This window comes from Pygocentrus nattereri, chromosome 30 (assembly GCF_015220715.1).
Source record: "Pygocentrus nattereri isolate fPygNat1 chromosome 30, fPygNat1.pri, whole genome shotgun sequence".
Lineage (NCBI taxonomy): Eukaryota > Metazoa > Chordata > Actinopteri > Characiformes > Serrasalmidae > Pygocentrus > Pygocentrus nattereri.
Genome location: NC_051240.1, coordinates 7,451,484 through 7,478,081, shown reverse-complemented (window position 1 = coordinate 7,478,081; position 26,598 = coordinate 7,451,484). Strand labels below are relative to the sequence as shown.

General features: G+C 39.3%; 1 protein-coding gene across 2 annotated transcripts in view; it reads left to right on the top strand.

The window, feature by feature from the left end:
- Positions 1-26,598, top strand: part of LOC108424774 (testis-expressed protein 2) — a 55,308-nt gene that overhangs the window by 22,806 nt on the left and 5,904 nt on the right. Inside the window, exons 3-12 of one of the 2 annotated variants that reach the window (XM_017692997.2) lie at positions 4,321-5,872; positions 9,714-9,914; positions 10,912-11,254; positions 12,427-12,644; positions 13,897-14,040; positions 16,393-16,492; positions 20,051-20,171; positions 24,816-24,932; positions 25,539-25,748; positions 26,035-26,155. In XM_017692997.2, coding sequence (XP_017548486.1) covers positions 4,346-5,872; positions 9,714-9,914; positions 10,912-11,254; positions 12,427-12,644; positions 13,897-14,040; positions 16,393-16,492; positions 20,051-20,171; positions 24,816-24,932; positions 25,539-25,748; positions 26,035-26,155 — 3,102 coding nt within the window. In that variant the 5' untranslated portion in view covers positions 4,321-4,345. Of the gene's footprint in view, positions 1-4,320; positions 5,873-9,713; positions 9,915-10,911; positions 11,255-12,426; positions 12,645-13,896; positions 14,041-16,392; positions 16,493-20,050; positions 20,172-24,809; positions 24,933-25,538; positions 25,749-26,034; positions 26,156-26,598 lie in introns of both variants that reach the window. The other variant, XM_017692996.2, reaches the window with a different exon arrangement.

The window sequence follows — 26,598 nt, the reverse complement described above, 5'->3', positions numbered from 1 at the left end:
TGGGGACAGTTTTGGTGTACCGGGTCTTTCAGGTGGTTGTCAAGAAATCCCATTTTTTTCTGGATTTTTCTGCAACGTTCTATAGAACGATGAACATTCAAAAGAACCCTTTGTGTGCCTTTGCATTATGAAAGCGTTCTTCAGATTGATAGAGAATGTGCTGTATATACCAAAAATCTTCCTCTGTTGTAACAGCTTGACATCGTAACAATACAAGAACCCTTTTCAAAAATGGTCCAACAGTGTAATTATCCATCAGCGTAAAGACCCATTTCACCATGCAAAGAACCCTTTAATCATGCAAATGACCTTTTGAGTGTTCTTAGTTCTATATAAAACCATTTTCTTTAGTAGAGAACCCTTAAAGAACCATCTTTTTTTAAGTGTGCGGTTTTGGAAACTTGTTTTTTCATTTGAAGGGTGGTCTCTGACTTTTGCACAGTTCTCTAATACAGTTATAAACCCATTACAAGACTCCACTAATGTTTACTTTGCCGTGGCAACAGGACTTTACTCAGTGCATGTTATCTTCACCTAAGCCCTCGTAACAGTGTAAGTAATTGGATGATGGCACATCGTAGTCTTGCCAGCTCTTCACCTTAACAAAGTGGCCCTGTGTGACTTTTGGTGAGGAGACACCATTCTTAGCCTCTGTCACTTAAGCACCTTCTCTGACTGTCCTGTAGTACTTGTGGCCTTTAGAGGCCAGTTAGGGTGAACGAACAGGGGAGCAATGAGCGAGGAAAAACTGCACCGCTGTTGCATCAGATTGTGGTCTTTTAATGACTGAATTATAATAGGTCAGATGTTATTCGCCAAACTCGAAAGGAAAATTTTCATTTTGTTTTTTTGTATTGGGGTAGTTGACAAGGCATTTGTGGTCTTTAATTGTGGCTGGTGTATCTGGGACGTTTAAACTGACCTACTTTAAAGCAGTTTAATGCCATGAAAAAGTGTTACGTAGTCACTCTTAATCGATTCAGATCCTCTAACAAAAGTATGACTACAAGAACCTGAGTAAACACAGACACACACACACACACACACACACACACACTTCTAAGCCGCTTCTCCTTCAGGGTTGCGGGGGGTGCTAGAACCTATCCCAGCTGTCATTGGGCAAAAGGCCTAAGTAAACACAAATTGCAATTTTAAAATGACTATTTAATTTCATTTATTGAAGGAAAACGTTTTCCAACAGCATGTCGGCAGCATATGGCTCTTTCACTGCCCTGTTGCGGCTCCACAGCAGAATAAGATTTTTAGGTAAAAATAAAGTAATCCTCCTTTACAGTAAAATAAATCTCTGCTGATCGTTCCAGCACAGTTTTAACAAGATAAAGTTAATGTAGCTTATAACTGCCAATTCACCAACCTTTTACCTGGAAGCTTCTTGTTCTCCAGCTTTTCATTTGAACTTTCCCGTTCCACCTTAAATGGCGCAACGGTTATGGTTTGAACAAGAAGCTGGCGAATGGGAAGCTAACTTCAGCCTTGTGAAAAGTCTGTCAAGGCATTTTAAAAGAAACTATTCACATTTGAATTCACAAGTTTCCTGTTGGAGATGTGAGAAAAGTGGCACTAACTGAGCTAAAGCTTGAAGCAGAGCAAACTAAGTCTAAGTGTTTTCATTTATATTTTTTGGCCTATACAAACACATCAGCACATACTGAGACATGTTTACAGCCAAGATGGTAAAATAGATGTAAAATGTTGTGGCTTCCAAAGTGGTTTGATTTTTGCTGAAAGGGCAACATGGCTCTTCTTATCATGTGGGTTGCTGACCTCTGGACTAGACAAACCATCATTACTGCCAGGCTTCCTCAGAAGCCCTCCAATCAGAGCAATTCTGCAAAGAAGAGTGGACCACAATTCCTCCACTACAATGTGAAAGACTAATCTTCAGTTATACAGAGTGTTGGTTTGCAGGTGTTGCTTCTAGAGGTGGCACAACCAGTTTTTAAATATAGGGGGTATTTTGTTTTTTTCATCAAGGGCCAATTGGTGTTAGATAACCTTCTTCCTTTGGTAAATGAAAAAGATTTGCAGTTTATAAACTCAGATTGTCCTTGTCAAGGGGAATTCCACCATTATTTTCTGCCTAAATAATTGGTTAAGACTCAGTCTTTCAGAGAAGTCTGGTGTGAAATGCTCCATTTTCTTGAAACTTACCAAGTCAGAATTGAATCACAGTGATTGGAACCAGACGACTGGAGAGTTTAACATCTCTAAAAGCTCCCTTAAAGAAAGTTGCCATCTGAAATAAGTAGGAGTGTGTGGCCTGATGCCCGAGATGTTGTTTTATGATGGTTTTAAAAAAGGTTTTGGCCCAGATCTTATGTATTTTAAAATTATTATGATGGAGAGATACATGTCAGCTGTCATGAGGCAAAGTAGTCCTCAGAGAAAAAGTGTGACTTTTGAAGTGTGACGAATTTGAAAAAAATAGAAGCAATCCAGAGGGGAACATACTTTTTAATGACACTGTGTCTTGCTTAACTTCACTTCAGTTATGGGGAAAACAGGAAAAAATAAGCCTCTGTTGTGTATTTGTGTTTCTTTTTGCCTCTTAAGTAGCTGTATTTTAGTGTGAACTTTTCACTGTGAACTTTTTATTGTTTCTTTGCATTTTTCTTTGAAGCCTTTGCCCCGTCGTCTTTTTATAGCAAGACTCTGGCGTTATCCTTACTGCTGAGAGCTTTATCTAAGCACAGAACAGAAAGATGCAGTAGAAACAACCTCAAAACAGACTGTCTTTCTGTTCTATATTGGGCATGTGTGGCTCATAGGAGTTGAGCAGAGCGGTTGCCATTAGTAAAGTTTAAAGTGTGTGGGATTTGCTTGCGTGGGAAGATGATTGGAAGGCCGAGGTCACAGCGTCATTCTGGAAATTACAGCTTGTGACTCAAAAAAAGAAGAAGAAGAAGAAGAAGAAGAAAAAAAACACACTCATAAACAACCATTTGTCCTGAGTCACAGACCTACACAGTAAAAACAGCCATTGCCTCATTACAAAACATCAAAATTTCTTCAACTCGGGATGCATTTCAGTGCAATATGATCTGAAGGTGGCCATCCAGTGCACTCCAGATCAATAAACTGATGCTGGTTTATTATTAGCAATCAGGAGTGTGACTGTAAGAGGAGACGGTGCTTCTTGAGTGACTCTGTAAGGATAATTTGGCTTTATTGGAACATCATTCATATAGCTAGAAGTGCTTTTTGGGTGAAGAAAACGGCTCTTTCCATAGTCCACAGTCCATAGTCACCCGATCTTATTTTGTAATGTTAACACATCCCCAAAACTTCTCTCAACCTACTCAATATGCATCAAGGTCTTTGTTAAGATTGTACACACTTGTTGATGTGGTTTAGGACGCAGTATGACTTATGGTGAATGTATATTTTGCAGAACATCTATTCTTTAAAATAGCTAAACATCTGTAGTCTAAACTAGCTGCCTGCAGCATTCTTCTGTGTGTTGAAGTTTGTTTTTGTAGTTCACCATGTTGACATGTCTGCTTGGCCTTAATGAAGACCTGGATGTGATTTGAATAAGTTGAGAGAAGTTTTCGGGTTGTAATTATGAAAAAGATTTGGGTGACTATTGACTTCTGTTGTTTAGCATAGTTAGCTCCAGTGGTAAAGATACAGAATTTGGACAACAAACATGTCTAGTTAACATCTAGGGCAAGTGTTTTTTTTTTGTGTGTGTGTATTTCAAATCCATTCCTTTAAGCCACTCTAGTGCTACATGTGATGTTCAGAAGCGGGAAGTTGGGAAAGTGGGAAGCTCAGAATTGCATAATTTTTTTATCTCCGCATGTTGGAGCTACATAAAGGAGGGAAAATGTGGAACATTCATGAAATAAGTCATAACTTTAGTGTTCATTTCCTTCTCAAAACACTGACATTTATGGTCAGTGTTATGGAATTAACCAATTACTATGACTCAAAAAAGAAATGGTTGGGGGGTGCAAAAAAGTATCCATCCACATTATTACTATTTGTTGACTGATCTAAAGCAAATGTCACTTAAAAATAGAGAGGTGTATTTTTGTTATTATTGTGCGAGCAGCCTTATTGATTTGATGTCCTGTGCTGAGCTAGGAGTCAAGAACACCATCGTGACTTTCCGATTAGGAATTCCTAGCTGAGTGGACATCTTCTTTGATTTTTTTTTTTTTTTCCATGTCACAGGTGGGAAAATCTCATGAGCTTAAGTCGAATACAGCATAATACCTCACTCAGCCCATGTGTGTTTTTAACCTAGGTATATTGTTTCCTGAAACAATTTTTTCTTCTTTCTGTGCTTTCTAGGGTCTGAGACAACTGGAGCAGCGTAATGACTACCAGGCAGGGTGGCCATGTTGATCAAACTCCGTTTCCGGGCTTCAGGCCATCCTCTGCTTCTAAACTGCATGTGCAGCGTTCCCAGTCCCGAGAGACCATCACCATTCATTTCTCCGCACTGGGCAGGGAGGAAGAAGACGATGAAGAAGAGCTATATGGAGTTGGCACCTCAGACTCACCCAGTGAAGCAATGGCAAATAGTCAAGGAATTGTAACAGCTTTGGAAGCAAGTGAAGACCTTGTTCTTGAGGGAGAATCTGAGGCAAAATCTGTTAATAATGTTGCTGTACTCCCCGTTGAGACCAGCGTGCTTTCAACCATGTCTGGTCAACAAAACACTAACAGCCCGGATCATAATTTCACTTCTACTGCTTCAGCCCTTGCTGAGGCTAAGAAGGGGACTGGACCCTCATCTGGTTCCACCAACTCTTCACCTTCCAAATCTGTATCCCTTCCCTCAATGGACAAGGCCTTTCTCAACCTCATGAAGTCTCTGTCTACAGATGTGGAACCTCGTGAAGGCATCCCTGCACCTTCCTTACGCCATCGGCAACTTGTCAAGAATCTGGTTAAGTCGTTATCCACGGATACTGCCCAAGATCCTGCGGGATCCAACCGCTCTTCAGATTCCCGCCTCAACCTGCAGATGTTCAAGCAGTTCACTCAACCTCGGACGACCACCGCCACAACTGTGGGAGATTCCAAAACTGCCCCATCTTCTCCGTTAACCTCACCTGACAATCGGCCCTTCTCTTTCAAGGTTTCAGAGGTCGAGGCACGCATCGAGGATACCAAGCGGCGTCTTTCAGAAGTGATTTCTGATCCCTTGCAATTAATCAGCAAGTTCATTGGAGATGAGGCTTCCAACATCTACAGGCCTAAACCCCTTTCGTCCAGTGCCTCGGAGTCAACAAACCTCTCTGCCCTAAACGGTCATTTGGAGCGTAACAACAATTACAGCATCAAGGAAGAAGAAGGTGATCTGGAAGGCGAATACACAACTCAAGGTGCAACTGAGCAGGTCTCAGCTTCTGAAAGCAAGACTGTCAAACCTTCTCCATCATCTTTGGGATTGGATATGTGCTCCATGTCAGCACTGGCCAAGCAAGAGGATGAAGAGTTCTGTGAGCTTTATAGTGAAGACTTTGAACTTTGTCCAGAAACAGAATTGGAAGTTGACCATACCGAGGATTCTAAAATTAGAAGTAGTGTTTGCATGCCTACTAGTCAGAGCATAAACACTTTTGGAGAGGATGAGGTGGACTTTGAAACCACACCTAGTATTCCACACAAGACTTTGTTTGCTCTGACAGTCCTTGTCTATGGATACTTTGTTCTACCTTTGCCCACCTACTTTGGTGGAATGCTGCTGGGTGTAGCATTAGGGTTCATGCTTGCCATTGGTGTAGTGTGGCTAACAGGCCCAAAGAGAGCGGGAATTACTGCTAGATTTGCAAGACACCAGAGGCAGCTATGTAACTTGGAGCATTTGGATATCAAAGAGCCAGGAATATTTAAGGTAAGTCTTAAATGTTCTGCTGAACGACTAAAATGCAATAGGTTTTTAGTCCTTATGCGTCATTTCACTTGGGCACTATAAGCTAACAGCTGTGAAATACCTTTTTACTGAAGACAGTGTCTGCCTTTTGATGACCTTTGAGGACCACTATTATCATCTACAGTGTGTATTGATGCTCAGCTCTGAGTCTGCCCTGGACTACTCATTCGTTCGTATAGTGACTTTGTATCTCAAAATAATGATTTATCTTTTTGAAATATTAACTTACTATCTCAAAATAATGACTTAGTTTCTCAAAATATTGAATTAATATCTCAAAATAATAACATTGTCTCAATGTTGACTTAGTATCTCACTGTTGACTTATTGTCTCAAAATATTAACTTAGTATCTCAAAATAATAACTTATGGTCTCATGTTGAATTAGTATGTCAAAATAATGACTTATGGTCTCAAAATATTCACTTAATATCTTAAAGTAATGACTTATTTTGTCAAATGTTGACTTAAGATATTATTTTGAATTAGTATTTTCTCAAAATGTTACTATGTTGAAATCAGAATTTGCCATGTCAAAATAATTATTCAGAATATAATAATTGCTTATAATCCTGAAGTGACTACTTTCTTTAATAATGTAATGACTCTTTATTTTAATAAATTATCACAAAGGTTTCAGAAAAATGTAGTTAAGGTATTAAGAACTATTTTATAAACTATGCTGCCATCAGAAACTGAGAAAGAGGGGAAAATTTTGTTTTTTGTTTTTTGTCTCCCCCCGCCTTTCTGAGGTAGAAACGAGCTTCTCCAGAAACCTGACTGGAAGAACTCTTACAGAGCGTTAGGGTGGGATGTAATACAGCGTATACCTTCATATTGTGCACTTCTTGGGTCAATCAAAAACATATGTCTCCAAATTATGCTGACTTCTAGGCCGTTTTTAATCCATCCGTCAAAGATAAGCCTGTGCTCGTGACAGAACAAGGCCCCATGTAATTATTATTAGCCAAATGGGGTCATTCTCTGCTCTTGCACCAGGATGTGAAGGAGCACTTTGACCATAAGCAATGTTAAGCACAATTAAATAGATATTTCGTCTGAAGTAACTACACATGGCCATACTGATTTGACATATTGTCAGAGTCTGTTCACCATTGATGCTTTTTTAATGATCTTTTATCTGTTTTTTAATGTTTGCTTTGCTTTATATTTATGCAAGCACTGTTTACATCTGCTGGTTGTCTGTAAGGTTGCTGAGTTTTACGTCTGATGCTGCTTTTGTTTGTTTTATTCTTTCCCAGAATGGACTTTACTGGTAGGCCTCTGATAAAGCACATGTTGCCCTCGTTTTGTCATGACGTGGCCTCAGGCTGGACACATAGTGGCTTATTTTTCTCCCCACTTTTATCAAATCCATCTTTAACATAAAAATATATACAAATATTGTACACTGCTTATGTTTAGCTCGTTGAAATGCTGCCAGGTCGAATGCTAACTGCTTAGGGCACCACATTAAGAAAGCATAACCATGCTATAAAATGATTAGAGCCTTGCTTCAGCCTGCATTAACCTGAATTGTCTTCTAGAGTTAAATTAGGTAAATTTTAGTGGTTTTGAGCTATGTCATGGTTGGTAGTTCATTTGAAGAAGAGTGGTTTTACTGTAAACATGTTCACTCTGTGTCCTTTATAAATATGAAAAAATGTAGGAAATGTGTCCTTACTGGTTTTTCCAGAGCTGCTGCTAGGTTTATATTTTGAGTATGCAGAGTTCAAGGCCAGTGACATTGTCTCTGAAGAACTAGCCTCTTTAAAAGTTTTGTCACATGATGTAGACGTAATGTGAGAGAAACATAGAAATATATATGTTTATATTGCTTTTATATCAGTTTTAGAATCACCTCAAACAGCACAAAGAGAACGTGGTGACAGACTGCCACATTCAACACTGCTTTTAATATGGCCGTTTCAAACAAAGCGAATGTTAGGCAAAGTACCATCTGCACTAGATCATTGAATAGTGCTGGAATAACAGGCTTTTACACCTGCAGATAGATGGGATGAGTGTGTAGCACAATGCAACAGATGCATGGAAACTTGCTGAGGTGTGAAGCATAAACATTCGGAAGGTGTGGGTATTTTTGAAGTAATATTTATCTCTTCTTCCGTTGGCATCAAGGCACAGTACAAGCAGAGGTAAAGGTTGTGTTTCTGTTGGGCAGTGCTGGCTTTGGGTTTTGAGGTGCTCAGCTGTAAGAGAACTCTCCGTCTGGGTAAATCCTCCTGGTGCCTGAATGCTTGTGGTTATGAATTAAGGTTTAATTTAAAATTTGACACATGTTGGTTATGAAGAAGTATTTTTGGGAATCATTTAAAACAAATATCATGCTGTGGTGTCTTGACTCAATACATTTGTTTTTTATTTTTTTCAAAGAATAGTGCCTGGCAATCTGCCTTAGGTTAATATATCCATCAGTTTATTAGAGCGTTCAACATTATAAAAGTGCATTCACAATAAAAGCTGTGTTTTAGTGTCCCGATCTAATGCTCTATCCATAAGCTAATACCCTAGGCTAGAGCTCATTCACTAGCTAGTCGCAATACAAAGGTATGATGCAAGGTAGTATACTATGATTAGAATAAAGTTTTTTTATATCGTTACATCACTGTTATCTAACGAGGGCTGCAACTATCAAATATTTAAAATTTTCCAAAATTATGTTGAATATTATCTTGAATATTTGAAATTTCTGCGAATATGGAAAGTTCAAGATAAGTCTTTCAATTTAATCATTAAAAGAAGTTGATTTATTTGTTTATGAAACTTGAAGTACTACAAGGTAAAGGACAAACATCACTGTTGTCATTGTCAAGTAGCAGAAAAGGCTATTTCAGGGCATCCTGCTCAAACTGGCAACCCTGACCAGGTTGCTGAGACTGTCTGATGGTGTCAGTGATGAGCGCTGCACCAGAGCAGATAAAACCACGTCCTCTTAACCACATTCTCTTAAAAGCTGATAACAGCTTTTAGGTCAACTCATCCGTTCAAAATGTCCCTTATAACCGAGCAGACACTAAGCTCACCTAGTGCAGTTTTGATAAGTTTATTTCTTGCTCTGAACACACGGTTCACTTGCCAGTATGCAGTCATATAATCTCAGAAACAAATACAGTAGAAAGCATGCTACCTGGCAACCCAGAGCAGAAGGAAGAGAAGCAATTAAAACTGACTGTCACCTCAACTCAGAGCTGTAATACAGACAGTTATGGACAGAGTTTTGACATCCTGACCTCTGACTACTGCCAAGAAATCACCACTGAATGAAGAGCTCATTCAACTGACACGAAAAAAGGCCAAACATCAATTACTGTTTTGATATGATGTGCAGGCAAATTCTTATTCTTTTCAGATGCGCTGCTGCTGAGCGCTACTGGTGACTCGCTAGCAGTTAGCTTCATAAACTTTGTTTCTTATTAGACTGATAAAATCTGATGCATGGAAGCACATGCTTTCAGAACAGAAGTAGAAGTACCAGTTATATATATTGCATTTATGTTTTAGAATATTGAAATTAATTTAGATTTTTTAAAGTTTTAAGTTATCAAGTTTTATCTGAATGTTTAATATTTGCTACAGCCCTTAATTTAACTGTTATACCTTCAAATCTGCTCTTTTTGCCACTGTTTTTAAGTGCCTAGAGACAATAGAAGCCTTCTCTCCCTCACACTTCACGAAATGTTCTTCACGAAACATTCCTCATCTATGCATTGGGTGTGTTACTGTGCATGCATAAGTAATGTGAGCATGAATCATTTTATTAGTTTATCTTTGCTGTCTGCAGGGCTGGATGAATGAGATTTATAACTACGACCCTGAGACGTACCATGCGACCCTGACTCACTCAGTATTCGTGCGCTTGGACGGCTCAACTCTGCGAATCTCCAAACCCAATAAAAACATCACCCGCCGGGCGAGCTGCAACGAGCCCAAATGGGATGTCACCTACATCAGCCAGAAAATCTATGACCTGACAGACAGCAAGGTACGTGCTTGGTTACAGGTGCAACTGATTTCTGTAATCAGTGAATATATGAAAAATAATAGACTATTGTGTCCAGTCTTGTCCACAAAGGGCAGGGACAAAATTCTACAGGGAGCTTCTGAGGGAGTTCTCGGGGAATGAGGATAGAGGGTCCAGCTCCACAGATAAAATAGTTTTTAATAAATAAATAAAGATTTTAAACTGCTACTGTTTGGTGCTGATTATTTTTTGCTACACCTACTTAGTGCTGACTGGTTGTCTTTGCGGATGCTGAGTGCTGATTGGTTGATGTTACGGCTACGAAGTGTTGATTGGTTGGCTTTGTGGCAACTGAATGTTGATTGGTTGGTGTTACAGCTTCTAAATGCTGATTGGCTTTATGACTACTGAGTGCTGAATGATTGGCTTTATGACTACTGAGTGCTGAATGATTGGCTTTATGACTACTGAGTGCTGAATGGTTGGCTTTATGGCTACGGAGTGCTGATTGTTTGTCTTTGTGGCTAATGTATTTACATTGATGGCATTTGGCAGACACTTTCATTCAGAGCGACTTACAGTTTGATCAGTTTACACAGGTAGGCGAAGGTAGTGTTAGGAGTCCTGCCCAAGGACTGTTATTGGTATAGTGTTGGGTCCCAGGGGGGGATTGAACCCCAGTCTACAGTGTAGAAGGCAGCGGTGTTACCCACTACACTATACCATCCACTAATGAGTGTTGATTGGTGTTACAGCTACTAAGTACTGATTGGTTGACTTTATGGCTGCTGAATACTGATCTGGTTGATGGCTTTTTGGCCCTAGATTTGACATTGATATTGCAGTTACTGAGTGCTGCGCTGGATGGTTTAGTTCTGACGCTGTGGTCTGTTTGAGTAAATGACCTGGACACCATGTTCTTTACTATACACAAAATGAAAAGCCATTGCCCTCGGCATTGTTCTGCCTTGCTCCTGATGCCTAACGTGATTTGATCTGATCCTGCTGCTCTGTCCAGGTGTCCCTGGTACCCCCGGGTCTTGCCAGAAAGCGTGTGTGGAACAAGAAGTACCCTATATGCATCGAGCTGGCAAAGCAGGATGACTTCATGTCCAAAGCAGAAGGAGAGAGAGCTTCTGAAGAGAAGGAAAACGCAGACATGCCTGTAGAGCCCAGAAGGGCCTCCTCTGTGAACTCACAGGACGGAGGCAGAGCAGGCTTGGACAGAGAGCCACCCACTGTGTACCTGTTTGGGAGAACAGGAAGGGAGAAGGAAGAGTGGTTCCGAAGAATTCTGCTAGCCTCAAAACTTAAATCTGAAACAGCTAAGAAGACAGCAAGCCTACCTGTCAGCAGGAGCGGTGAGTGTGAGAGATTTTAGTGACATACAGATTTCCTGTTACCCCATATGTAGTTGATTAACCAAAATGTATTTGCTGATGTTTGCTTTTTTAATTTTGCCCTGGAGCTACAAGACTAAAGTAGATTACAAGCTTATAGCCACCAGGTTTGCATTAGGCAAACTTGCCTCAAGCTGTGTAAAATTTTTAAGTAATCTCAAATAGACATGTTTATATGAGGCTATACGGCACACTATCACCCAGTTGAGAACCCCCAAGGCATTTTAGGCCCACTGAGTTGGCCTAATGAGTTTGGTGAAAAATAAAAATACATGCCTATACTTTTTTCTTAATTTTTATGGTCAGGATTTTTGTATTTAAAGCCACACTACAGAAGACTCATTGGTTAAAATTGAAAAAGTAACCTTACTAAATCAGGCTGATATATGAGTTGCCCATCTTCTTTGCCCATCTTTCATATCGTACCTTTTTATGTATTAATTCCACATGCTGAGACTCAAAAAGAAGGCCTGGCTTAATGTTTAGGACACAAATGTTGATGACAATAATAGACAATTCACTCGTATCCTCAGAAGACATATCATTCACCAAGTTTTGACTTGAGTTTTCTTTGAATTCTCTTTCAGTGCACTCTCAGTCATCAAATTTATTCACTCAGGAAAGGGGACCAAAGCGCAACCCACAATACAAAATGTTTTTCCACACATTGCATGCAATTACATATTTCCACCAAGCTGGTTAGGACTTCAGCAGCTGAACCGAAGGCCTAATGTGTCAGATTAACCACTAAATATGAAGTGACAGTGAAATCAAACAATCACGTTTTGATGTAGCAGTCACGTTTCCAAAAACCTTTGATTTTCCACAAGAACATTCATGTGAAGTGCCATTAGCTTACAGTTAACATACTGTTAAAATCCTGTGGGCGCAATAACAGAAATAAGCATTACCATAGAGCTCCAGTGCTAAACTAAAGAAGTACATTTCAGACACCAAACATGTTTGGACTGATGACATTTGGATAATTATATTTCATGTAATTATTTATAATGTCGCTTGCTGTAGCTGAATAAAACGTGTTTGTGTGGCTCCAGTGCTGCTCTTTTAGTCCTATGGGACATTGCATGACGTAGTGCTGCTTGCCGTAACTAATAATAGGTTTGTGTGTGCAGCTCCGGTGCTGTCCCACAGCCGCAGCAGCAGCAGGAGCAGTCTGGATGAGCTACTGTCCTCTCCGGCCTCTAAAAGAGAGATGTGTGCGAGTGCCAAACTAAAGCCTCTGCTGGAGTACAGCACCTACATGGCCAACTACATTAACTCCTCTACAGCATGTAGCCGGGCCGGCAGCCCGGGAGAGAGCCCTCAAAGCAGCCCTGGGGTGGCAAAAAAGGTACTGTACACATATAAATAGGATAGTAAAGTATAGTTGTATTTGATTTAGTGTATACAGTACTGTACGAAAGTCAGAACGCACCCTTTGAGTTTTGAGTTGAGTATAAGTTATTCATTTTATTCGTTATTCATTTAAAAAAATAGAAAACACATTTTTCACAGAAAGTTACTCAGAAAACTCAACAACTTCCGTTCTTTTCAGGAGGCTTGCTTTCAGTTTTTCAAAAAAATCTGCAGGCATGTTTTTCCACACCTCCGAAGTTCAGCCTGAGAACACCATCAGCTTCTTTGTTTGATGTGTCTGTCTCCTTTTTTTAACAGTGAGGGCTTTTTGACAGCTACACAGCCTTTCAGACCCACAGCGCTGAGTTGTCTTCTCACAGCGGGAGGGTGGCTGTGGACTTTTTTTTTTAGCTCTGAAGCAACTGGATCTTCTCCTCTCTCTCTCAAAGATGAAAGCTTTGAGTTCTGTATATCTGATGGTCAACCAGGCCTTGAAGGTGGTCGTTAGGAGTCCCATTTTCTTTTACTCGTTGTCTGAACTCCAGTTTCTTACCGTTTCTTTTTTTTTTCTTTTTTTTTGTGATGTTTATCTGATGGGTACAGTTGTGGTGATCTACGAGGTCTGGCAGGTGGCTGTTAGGAGTCCCATTAGCATTTAATCATTTTTGACCTCCAGTTTTGGAAACTAGTTTTTTTCCCCTTCCTTTTGCACATTGTCTTATGACACATCCTTATCAAACTTATATATAATATATCAAATATAGCAGTTGTCTGCACATTTTGGAGCACAATCTCTAGTTAATTAGCTAGATTGAACATGTTGGGTGGAAAATAATGGAACATAAAGTGGAAATGAAACATGACTGTATAAAAAGTGTAGACTTACTTTTATAAGTAAAAGTCGCTCGTATTTATAAGTGTTAACTTATTTTCACTTAGAAAATCAACAAAAACATAGAATTCTACCAGGCGTGCTGAAACTTTAGCATCTGTATCGGCTCTCCTTAAAAATCTCTCTTGACAAACAAATAAATTGTACTTACAGGGAATGAAATGCATGACAGGTGATCTCTGACTTTGGCACTGTACTGTAAGTGTGGAGTTGCCTGTTTAAATTCATGAGTGCATATTTGTAGTTTGTTTGCATTCCTTGTATATGCATGTGGGAATGTGCTGTTTACTTAAATAAGATGACCAGTAAGTGATCACGTGTGTCCAAATGATCCCGTTTCCTGTATTTCAATCAGTTGCCAAACGACTCAGTAAAAGAGGAGGGACCTGTTTGCTGGGTAAACGCTCTGATTGGTCGGATTGCGTGGGATTTCCTCAGAGAGAAGCACTGGGCTGACTGGGTGTCCAAGAAGATTCAGATGAAGCTTAGTAAAATCAGGGTGAGTATGCCTTAAACTCCATAACCATGTTAATATTACAGAGTTAAAGAGCCACAGATCACATATTAATTTATCCAGAGCTAATATTTTCTAATTAAATTTGAGCCATTTTCATATACGAGCCTAGGTTAGATTTAAAATGTGGTAATACGACCGTAGTGAAAATGGTCAGATTGGAATGCAGTTTATTCATATATGTTTGTTTTATTATTTGTATTTTTTTAAACATCACACTTCACTGTCCGTGCACAGTTGTTGTTGTCATCTGTTAGACACAGTGAGTCAGCAGTTGCTGTAACTTGATAAAATGTAGACACACAAGACCTTTCAGAGGACACTGATGCCAGATATGAGTCAATTACAAATAACAATTACAAATATGAGCCAACAGAGTTGAGCCACTAATTACTGTATAATTCAGTTGTTGAGATGTAAACAAAGTCCGTCAGAGTCACTCTGATCTCTCAGTGTTGGTGATGGGAGCCAGGGGTCAGGATGTCTACAACACAAGTATAGCCTTTTTATTAACTAGTTTGTTTGTATATGTAATGTTGATGATGGTAAAATTGTGATAAATCTAAAAAAAAAAATTCTTTCAGGACTATTTTGTCTCACAGTGTACCTCTCCTGATATGAATGTATTTTTTAAAAATGTCCATAAAACAATGTCTTAGGCATCAGGCAATGTATTTGTAGCCATTTGATGTGATAACTTTATGCAAGGAACCTTTTAGAGGTGGACATCTGGTTCTTATCACAACCACTGTGAACAATTTTGGCACATCAATTTCACTAGAACGAAGCACTTCACACCAAACCATTCTGAATGACTGTTTATGTCTTAACCACTTAATTGTGCAGAGATTTTAATAAAAGGATCGGAAATAACCATCCTCAACTGTGCTCTGTAGATATCCTTAGGATTCATGTTTGATGGAGTTGGAGAGAAGGACCACAGACAACAGAATCATATTTAAGGTTAAATAGATGCTGTTTCCATGAAAGCACTGCAGACTCTTGTCAGACGTTGTGTCTGCTGTTTACACACATTTTCCCCTTTAAAGGTGTCATAGTTTCCCTTAGGTCATCCTTATCTCAAATTAGGTTTTCTCCTGGTTTTCCATAGTAGTTGCCAATTGCTAATTTTGGAATACACAACTTGAATCTATGTTGCAATTTATTTTTCTTTCCAATAAAATTCCTCAGGCATTTTTAGCTGTAATGTATTTGTGTGGTTTGTTCCCAGCCCTGTACAAAAAGGCAGTGAGAAAGTAAATGTCAGTGACGCTGCTGTCTTATTTAGGCTCTCTGGGGTAAGAGCATGAGCTTGAGCCGGGTTAGCTGCCTCTGAGCTTTATTTCTCGTTGCATGTATTGTCTTGAGCTCTGTTTGTATGGCTTCTGGAGGAGTTTCTGACTAACCAGTGTGCATTAGCTTGCACTCATCCAGTCAAATGTGCCCTTTTGTAGCAGGTGTCCTTTACTGGCTCGTTGTATAGATTCAGCTAAAGGGGCCAGCAAAGGACAACTGAAGTCTTTAAAGAGGCCTGCGGTGAGGTTTAAAGCAGATAACACTACAGAGATTTCAAAGCAGGCAAGCGGTAGTTTCAAAAGTCATCTTTACTCAGTCATCCCTTCAGCACAGTTGTAATCAATTGGCCAAAACATAGTTGGTCCAAATTTTGCTTTATAAGTTTTTCATTGGAGGTATGAGGCTAATGAGGGTAACTGGTAAAGAAAGCTTATAGTTATCAATTAGTATGGTATTACATGGACACCTAAATGACTTACCTCAAACTGTGTTGAGTTGTTCAGTATCTCTAATAAACTTTATAGTCTGGTTTCTAACACTGTATGGCATACTATTATCTATTACTGCTGTCTGTACATTTGTCCGTTTTCATAGATGAGTTTTTCACACAGTGTCAGAAACTACATAAGCAGCTCTCTTTGTGATTGACTCACACTTTAAACATTTCAGTGCCCAAATATCACATTTTCTTTGCTTTTTAGAATTTCAAACCGAGGCCCTCTTAGAACAATTTTATGTAACGAAAAATGCATCATTTTTACAAGACCATTTTGCCAACCTTTCTGTATCCTTTTTAGAATTAAAGGCCGATAAGTAAAGGATCTGATTTTGGATTGGCTGTCCGGTGTTATGTCTAGAAAGCAGGGCATTCATTCTAACTGAAACATTCATCAGAACTTCAGCGTGTGTATTTGTTGTTTTTTGTGACAACGTAAAAGCAGTTAGTTTGAAACAGGCTGATTTTGCAGCTTAGTTCCCATGTATGTACTGTATGGAATGAAGAGTGAGAACTTTACCAGTGATTTTTATTATGCTTTGCAGTTGCCTTACTTCATGAACGAGCTCACCCTGACGGAGCTGGACATGGGTGTGTGCACTCCCAGCATCCTCTGGGCCTCTCAGCCCTCGGTGGACCATCAAGGTGAGTTGAGTGGGGATTATTTATAACCTGCTGTAAACAGCATTTCCACAGAGAGTGGTTAGCAGTGAGACACCACACAGTGTTTGGATGATTGAGTAGTGAAAAGGAAAAATGCTCTCTCTTCTCCAAGGCTTAGCATTTTTCTCCAAAAGCAGTCAGTTTGAAGAAGACGTCAGTATTGAAAAGAATACTGGAGAAAAGCGAGAGAGAGGAGGGAAAGGAGGAGGGAGAGAAAGAGAGATATGGAGAAGGAGATGGGGGGGGCTTATAGGGAAAAGGAGAGAGCGAGGGGGGCCATGTAGGGAGAATGAGAGAGAGAGAGAGAGAGAGAGAGATGTAGGGAGAAACAGAGAGCAAGAGGCAGAAGGAGAGAGAGTAAGACTAGAGGGGTAGAGTAGAGAGAGAGAGAGAAGGGGGAGATGTAGGGAGAAAGAAAGTAAGAGGCAGAGGGAGAGAGAGAATAAGAGTAGGGTAGAAAAGGAAGAACAAGTGGCAGAGAGGGAGGGATAGAGATGTAGGGATAATGAGAGAGCAAGGGTCAGTGGAGAGAGAGAGTGAGAGTGAGTGGGAGAGGGGATTAGAGAGACGGGGCAGTTATCAGTAGGATGTGTGCTTACGCATATATTTTTGCTGTTACATCGAAACTTCATTGCTTCCTTTTTTTAAAACTATATAAAATGCCAGCTGCTCTTTTGCCCTTGTCTGAACATCTCATGATGAATGGACCAACAGTAATAGACCAAAATCACTTGGAATAAAATCTTGTTATATTAACTTACAATGAAGTTATTTTTTTCCGCCCAAATGGTGTCAAAAAAATGAAAAATGATCAGTGACCGTGCAGCGTCCCAACAGTGACCATATCATTTTTTTGTGCGTCTGCATGTGTGTCATCTGATCCGTGTCATGCACTTTGTGATGACAAGGCAAAGGTCATATTCTGGTGTATATTATTGAAAATGTTTAAAGTAAGAATGTCAAATTCATACCTTGTATTTAGTTTACTGCAGACGCTCTCACAGTAGCTTTAAGACCCGCTTGCACACGGTCAGGAACACTGACGGTCATTGTGTGATTCAGACTCTCTCTTTCTGTCCGTCTCACTATCACATTCACACTTCTCCATTATAAAACAGGCTGTTGTATCAGCCCTGTTTGGTGCGTGGTCAGATGTGTCGGCGTTGTCTTGTGACCTCTGCTTGGCCTCCTCTCTCTGACTGACTAATACGGTTGCAAAACCACATCACAGTGTGACTGCTCAGGCTAGGGGGAAACGAGAGAGAGACAATAACGGCAGCGGCGAGAGAGAAAACACTTCAGCTTTTATTGAATCAGGCTGTCATGGAGAACCACAACAAACTAACGGACAAAGAGTCAAAGAAAAAGTGCCTAGAAGGGCTTGATACGCTGAAGCCTTGCTCTCGAGTGTAGCTGTTTCGGTGGCTTTAAAAGCCTGTTTACACCTTGCGTAACATGGCTTTCATGTTCTGATCGTATCTGGATCTACTTTGGCCTCATCCCGTTTACGCTTTTCACTTCAGTACATCCCCTGTTGGACCAGATGAGAACTGATTTTGCTTTCCTTGTGAGAAAAGCATGTCAGCAAGTGTTGTTTCTTTTTACTTTTACTTTATTCCCCATTGTAAAACAAATTGATAAGCTTGCCTTTGACATTTTCACTGCTCTGGAGTGCAGAAGGCTCTTGTCATATATCCACCGTCATATATCCTCCATGTTTTCACCTCCTAGTCAGCGCTCCGCAGACACATTTTCACTTATTTATGTAATTTTATATACATATCATAAAGCATAAAGTTGGTCAAGATTCGTCTCTAACCATCGCTGAATGTAGTTTGAGTGGTCCGATTGTGATCCAATTAAAGGGCGTCCTCTGCGTGTTCACACCTGGCCTTTGTGCCTGATCACAACGTGAAGAAGAGAGACGGAGTGAAATGAATGAATAGATATATAAGCAGATATGCATATTTATCGAGGTCCATGGGTGGATAGACGAATGGATGGATTGATAGGTAGATATGTCGATGAATGGGTGGTTAGATAAATGCATTTACAGAGATGGATGGATAGGTGGATATGTACACACACACAGATGGGAATGGATAGATGGATATGTGAATGTTTTATATTGATAGATACATTTATGGATGGATAGATGAATGAATAGACACAAACATTGATGGACATAGATGTGTGCACAGATGGATATATGGATAGATGAATTTTTGTCTGTGGATGGATGGATGTGTAGATGGAGAGACTGACACGCATAGATGGATAGATGGATACGCAGATGAATATATAGATGGATGATAGATTAACAGAGAGATTGATACACAAACAGAATGATAGATAGATGGACACAGGATGGATGGATATAGAACATTAGATACATATATAAATGCCCAGATGGATACATAGATGGATGGATTAATTAGAGTATAGATGTGTAGATGGATGGATAAATAGAAACAGATAGGTGAACAGAGATGTAGAGATTGATACATTGATGGACATAGATGGGCAGACAGATAGATATGGGTGGATTGATGGATGAAAGGATAGATTCAGACACTTACTGACAATGAGAACAATACAATGTAAACACTTTACAAAACATTTAGAAAAACACAATACGTTTATAATATGTCCTAAAGACAGTAAACATTTACACGTGAAACTGTAGATAGAGAAAAAACACATGTTCTTTGTTTTAATTTAATTTCCTTCCAAGCCGTCAGAACTGTGTGTTACTAAAGCATCTCTAACAGTTATGCTGGGTGTGCTACGGTCATCTTTTTCCTTCAAACTGCCCTCTAGTGGCCGAATGCAGGTAGTGTGCAGTCCTGTTAGATGACATCATAACATGGATAGTGACTAAACACTGCTGAAAGCTGAATATGAAAGCTATCAGCTCACACACAGACGTTCCCCTCCCTGCTGACTGAGACCCCCCCTCTGTTCACCAGGAGGATCAACACGAGATTTCCAGCTGTTTTCCCTCCTCAAAGACTTCGGGAATATTCTCTCTCTCTCTCTCTCTCTCTCTCTCTCTCTCTCTCTCTCTCTCTCTCTCTCTCTCTCTCTCTCTCTCTCCCTCCCTCCCTCCCTCCCTCCCTCCCTCCCTCCCTCCCTCTCTCTCTCTCTCTCTCTCTCTCTCTCTCTCTCTCTCTCTCTCTCTCTCTCTCTCTCTCTCTCTCTCTCTCCCTCTCTCCCTCTCTCTCCCTCTCTCTCCCTCCTTTCTACTCCCCACTGTTTGTTGTAGAGAATCAGATCAGTTTGTTAAAGTTAATTCTGCCCCCTGTTGTGCTCAGACTCATTCGGTGATCCGTCAGTGGAGAAGCCCCCACAGTGGGAGCGCAAGAGGGGACTGAGGGAGAATTGTAAATAATCAGAAATAAGAGACAAACCAGGGAGATCTTTGAGGAGATTTTAGGGCTGCTGGAATTTCAGTCATTTATTTATTTATTATTCCAGTTCTTCCTTTATTTTTTGATATTTTTCCATTTGAATCTCTCTCTCGCTCTCGCTCTCTCTCAGGTCTGTGGTTTGATTTGGAGATTTCTTATAAGGGTTCATTCCTCATGACTCTGGAAACAAAGATGAACCTGTCCCGTCTGGGAAAGGAGGGAGAGGGTCTCGGAGAGTTTGGAAAAGAAGGGTAAGACCACCACACTGCATGCTGCATTAGGGCTGAGTTTCAGTACTTTTATGATACTGATTGAATTCCTTCACTGAATTTCATCATCTGTGAGCCAATAAATGTGCTTGTTCCTGAATTCCGGCTGCCGCTTGGCTGTCAAATTACTTTCCATGTGTAAATTTATAACATCAGCACTTCTGGATGTGTCCAAGACTTACTAGAATCACATTGATTTCTTGGTTAAGCCACACACACGTTTAGTTTGTAATATTAAAAAAAAGCATTGAGAAGAGTGTCACTCAGGAATTGGTATTGAAATTAAGGTGTTGCTATCAATAATAATACCCTTTATAATGATACCCAGCCCTAAATAGCATGAACAAGACTACAATACTTGGCTGATACTGTTAACTCGTACATAGTCTCACAGTCAGGTGTTTAGGTCAGAGGCTGGTGCCTTTCGTCCCTTAACATGTCCAGGAACCACCTACTTTGACAGGAAAGGACTGGGTGACATGCAAAAGAACCAATAACCAATTGTTTAAGTGCGATTTTGAGAATGAACTCTGATGAACTCTGAAAGTGTCAGTCACGGTGTGCCAGTGGCAAAGCCAGAGTATTTTAGGTTGAAGGGTCCAGCTAGCAAGCACTGGGGCTCCGAGATCTCGCGATAGTGAGGATGACGACTAACCAACTTCATTGTAGCTAAAAAATAAGCAAATTGCCTACCTATTACCATCAAAGAGAACATTTTTCATTTGTTTACTTTGACTGGCTTACAAACAGTCTTTTCTTTTGCAGCACCTGGTGTAGATGTCTAAGGTGAATATTTGAAGATAGCAATGCTCTTGTCGCTTTTTCGTAATAGTAAACTTTCTCTTTCTCTTTACTACTGTCTTCTAATACTACACTCTCAAAAATAAAGGCAGTGAATCGTCACTGGGGCAGGACTGGTACCCTCAAGGGTGCATCTCAGTACCTTTAGTCAGGGAACATAATTGTACCACAAATCCATTAAGATGATATGGATAAATATATAAGTTGTATTGACTCCCCGTCTCATCTCCAGCCTTTTCATTTTATTGTTTTGTTTTAAAACGTTAGGTTATGAAAATGTGCAAATCTGTAATTTCTACCTGGAAAAACTTAGTTAGGGTTCACAACTGGATCTTTAAACCACTGAGTACCTTTGAGGGACCACTTATATTGTTTATACCTTGATGAACAAAAAATGTACCTGTACAGAAACTTTATTTTTAATAGTGCAATCACAAGCTACAAGAATAGTCCATATAAGCTACCACAGCTCAGCTAAGAAACAGTGGAGCAATCTACTGCTGTTTACTTGTTGCCATTAAATTTTACTTTAAATGTTGACATGGTGATAATATCTGCTGAAAAATTGCAATGTTAGGAACTTTGTCTTTCTCTTTTATTCAAGGTGGAAAAATGTCATGAGGGTCTAAGAACACTGCCATTTTGCCCTTGACGACTTTACATTCTGTAATATTTCCATTGGCAGGAATCTGGGGAGCTTGGCTTTAAAGTGGGAGAGCCTTGGCCCCTTAACCCCTTAATAGGATTCCATATCCTGTTTTTGATGCATTAGCCTCGTAGCTCTGATGGTCTACATTTGGGCTAAGGGGGTATATAGTGTAATTTATTCATGTTGCCAAACGATCAGTTTAATCTTTTTTTGCAGAAATGTGTGCTTAATTATGCTTTGCTATGGTATAATAACCACTGCTCTGCTTTGTCTCCTGCTTTTCCCCCTCTTTCTCTCTGTGTCTGGTGAGTAACTGTGCTTCTCCCCCAAAAAACTCCTTCTTACAGATGCTTCAGTAGATGGAGAGATTTTTTCATTTGTTTTATTTATTTTTCATTGTTTTTAAAGGGGCGCAGACACACTATAGAAAGTACACCACATGATACTTTTTGTGAAGTTCTGCTCCCTTTTAAAACTGCATTCCTGCATGTTATTCATGTTACTCTCCCACATTAGGATTTACCCATAATCCTCTGTGCCAAGGTTCAGTTCAGGCAGACAACAATGGAAATTACATTATAAAAAAAACAGATTAAATCGTTTCCCTTAAATCCCTTTTAGTTCAAGATTATACTGCATAAAGTAGCTTTTATAGAGGTCCAACCAAAAAATTCTGGTTATGTATATGTATTCTGATTATTTACAATTTAAAACAACTTTTTAGCTGCAAACAAATGTATAAATTGACTCTGATATGCTCCATCTGTGCATCTTCACAGCTTTTTAATAATTACAAATAATTAGCAGGACACTTGGTAGCTGTAAATAAAAAAGTGTCCACATGATGAGCAGAGCTGTCGATTCTGAAATGACTGAGTAGCTGGAGGATGTCAAAAAAGCTATAATAAAATCATTTTATTAAAAAAAATTATAATGACCTATAAATACAGGTTATTATTTATAATGTTTTAATAATGTATTTATTAATAATCATTTAATTAATATTATTATTATTATATTAATAAATTAATAAATATTTATTTATTAATAATTTTTGTTCACAGAATTCATTAAATATTGAGTGAATCGTCTAAAATACCTTATGAGCGAGTAATTTTGTGCAGGTCCGCATTATACAAGTCATTATTGTATATCAAATAACCAAAAATATTTCAAATGGCAGGTGTTTATTTTGTGGTTTATAGCTTATGAGAGGTTCTAGTGCAACATCCGCTGTTGTTGCATCACTGAATGATGTCGTCTGCAAAAGTTTTTATGGCCCCAGTCAAATAATGATGTGTTGATTTACTGAGTTAAAAAGAGGTTATCTAAAGAACTTTATCTAACAACACTGAAATCTACACATTTTTATTTAGTTTGTATAACAAATTATATTTTTAACAAATAAACACTTGCATAGGAATAAACTAAAAGCATCAGACATTTTATTGTTCCTCCTAAATTATTCTGAAAACGTTTTGTGAATAATATTTCGGCCCTTGGGTATTTTGACATGGTTCTATTTGGCCCTCGTTGAAAAAAAGTTTGGATGCCCCTGCTCTACAGAGACCACACTTAAATATGGCATTTTAACATATAGGAAAAAATAAACATAAAAACTTTTGCACGTTTTATTTTTCCCTCAATATATTAAATTCAGCAAATAAACAGTAATTGAATATTAAAATGTGCAGAAGTGTGTCTATGTAAATGATGGGTTATTTATTTATTTTACTTAAAATAAACAACATGTAATTTACCCAAAGTTTTGCACGTGATCAGGTTATAAAGCCTCTCGCTGAAGCCCATACAGTTTTATTTCATTTGTGAGCCTCCATACAGTCTGTGGGTTTTTACAACGTGCTTACTGAGGCCTTTAGATTTAAACTGAAGCCACAGCGGATTATTTTGGTGTGTGCATGTTTGTGTTTAGTAGCGTTTTCTTGTAAACTGAGTGTGAACATGCATGTGTCTGAGTGCGCTGTAGGCGATGCCTGTAGTGATGTGATGTTTGATATTGATATAGAGATTCCCTGTCCAGTCCTTGAGGATCCAAAGCCAGTCTGTATATTTTTGCTCAAAACAAGACCTGGAACACGGCGTTGGTGGAAAATCAAGAGCGGTAACCTCTCATTACGTCGAAAGGTTTGGAACAAACACTAAAATAATTGATAGTGAAGGAAAGAGGAAAAAGGTGTACGGAAAACTGGCTCTACAAGTGAAAACTGAACTCAGGAATTTTGGTGTAACTCTAGACTCTTTAACTCTTTAACTTTTAAAGCACATATTAATAATATTACCAAAAACTGCTCTCATCATGTAAGGAATATAGCACAAGTTCAGTCTTATCTCTGTCTGCAGAACGCTGAGAAACTGATCCGTGCTTTCGTGTTTTCTAGTGCTTTGTTCATCGGACTTCCTGCAAGTACAGCCAGCAGATTACAACTTGCAGTAGCAAGAATATAAACACAGACTAGAAAACAGATTCATATTAGATCAGTTTTAGCATCGCTGCACTGGCTGCCTGTCTCTTTTAGAACTGACTATAAAATTTTACTGCTAGTTTTTTAATCTCTTAATGGTTTAGCCCCTTCATACATTTCTGAGTGCTGATAGATTACGTTCCAAATCGAGGTTAAAGATCATCTATTCCACATATAAAACTTCTTCTGTCAATATTAAAAAACAGTTCTAAACTTTTACTTTTTTATTATTTATTTTTTAAATACTTCCCTTTGTATTTACTGGAATATTACTATGACTTTTACTTTTTTGTTAGTAGCTCTTTTATTGTCTTGTTTACTTTTTTATTTACACTTTTATTTTGTGTTTTTAATTATAATTATTAATATATCCTCTTTCTACTCTTTATTCTTTATTTATATTTAGTTTTTATTTTTGATTATCTTTTTTCTCTTTTTCCTCAGTTTTTATTTTGTGTTGTGAAGCACATGGGGCTGCATTTTTAATGTATGAAAGTTGCTATATAGATAAACATTATTATTATTATTATTATTATTAAAGCTAAATAAAACTGGACTGGCTGCAGATCTTCAAGGACTGGACTGGGATCCTCTGTTCCAGGGCATCATAGCTAAAAGTTATCAAAGAACATGTTTGTTGGTCACTGTGTTGGACATTAAACTGTCTGTGTGTTTGTTGACTTTCAGGCACAGACCTCGGACGTACTGCCTGGCTGACAGTGACGAGGAATCGTCCAGCGCCGGCTCCTCTGACGAAGATGATGGGACAGAAAACGTAACTGATAAAAACTTGCCCCCGGGAGCAGAGGGGTAAATGAAGACTCTCTTTCTCTTTGTAATTCTCGCTGGCCGTAGCTTTTTCCCTCACCATGCTTGCTTACTCTCTTTCTTTTGCTCGCTCACACTCTCTTGCTTGCACTGTCTTTTTTCTTTCTCTTTTCTCTCTCTCCATCTGTCTCTTTTTTCTCTTGTGGTCTCTCGCGCTCTCTTTCTCTTTTGCTCATTGTCTCTCACTCACACGCTCCTTGTTTTTTTATTTCTATCTGTATTTCTACCTCTAATTTTTTCAGTTTTTATGAGTCCTTCATGTTTAACACATTCATGAAACCGTATGAGACAGACTTTTTTCCATGAGCTCTTGAAAACATTGAGAAATACTGTGGTTAGTGAGTCAGATTACAGGGTGCTGTTTGACACAGAAGTCGCTCACAATGCCAACTCTAATTTTCCACAGTGCAGGTGACCTCTCACCTCTCAGCTTGGTTTAATGTCATGGTTTTGAGATGCTCTTTAAAGCTAGACAAAGCAGGAAAGGGCTGAATGTAAGCTATGCTGGTGACCTATTTAAGCTACTTTAAAGCTCTAGTGTTAAAATCATGATCACAAGCGTTATCCTATTATATTCCTCCTCACCAGATACAGCGGAGTCCACAGACCAAGCAAGATCATGAGATTCGTGGACAAGATAACCAAGAACAAGTACTTCCAGAAGGCAGCGGAGACGGAGTTCATTAAGAAGAAGATGGAGGAGGTGTCCAACACGCCACTCCTGCTCACTGTAGAGCTTCAGGAGTGCAAAGGAACGCTGGCCGTCAACATCCCCCCTCCCCCCACCGACAGGATATGGTATGCTCCATCTTTGACCTCTGCTCTAATGACTCTGATGGGTTCATACTTAGATGTGGGGTCATAGGCCATCAAATTAAGGAAAATTAAAGAAGACATCCTAAGATCACGGATGGAACCGTATGTGTGTAGTCTTGAACAAGAATGTACATGCAAGAGACTCTCTTATGGTGTTGATGCCACCTAGTGGTGTGACAATAGCTCTGCAAGTGTTGGAGGCATTAAAATGGAATACTAATGTGAATAGAAATGGTTTTAAATGAAGCCACATAATGTTTATTTTCAGGTATGGCTTCCGCAGTCCACCCCTGCTGGAGCTGAAGGCACGTCCTAAACTGGGAGAAAGAGAAGTGACTCTTGCACATGTAACAGACTGGATAGAAAAGAAACTGGAGCAGGAGTTCCAGGTAAGGCCTCTTTAAGCACCGGAACACAACATGAGATTTGTTTACAATTTTCCTGGTAGTCCATGTCAGAGACTTATCGCTCGTTTACTCTCACTGTACCAGACTGAGCCTGGCAGACATTAGGGATGTCCTGCACTGTATCATAGGTCTTCAAATCCAGACCTTGAATCCAGTTTCCGGTTCTGTATTTTGTTGATTACTCAATTGAACTGTTGATGTAACTGATCAGCCACCTAGTGTCATACCTCCCAGTGACGGCAATAAACTAGATTCGAGGGCCAGATCTGAAGACCTCTGCAATCTATTATATCTTAAAGGGCCCATATCCTACGTTTTTCTTGCATATCTGTGCATGAGTTTGTCATATACATGATAATGCATAAATGTACACACATTTAGGAGAAATAAACTGTAACTGCAGACAGTTTCATTTTCATAGCACG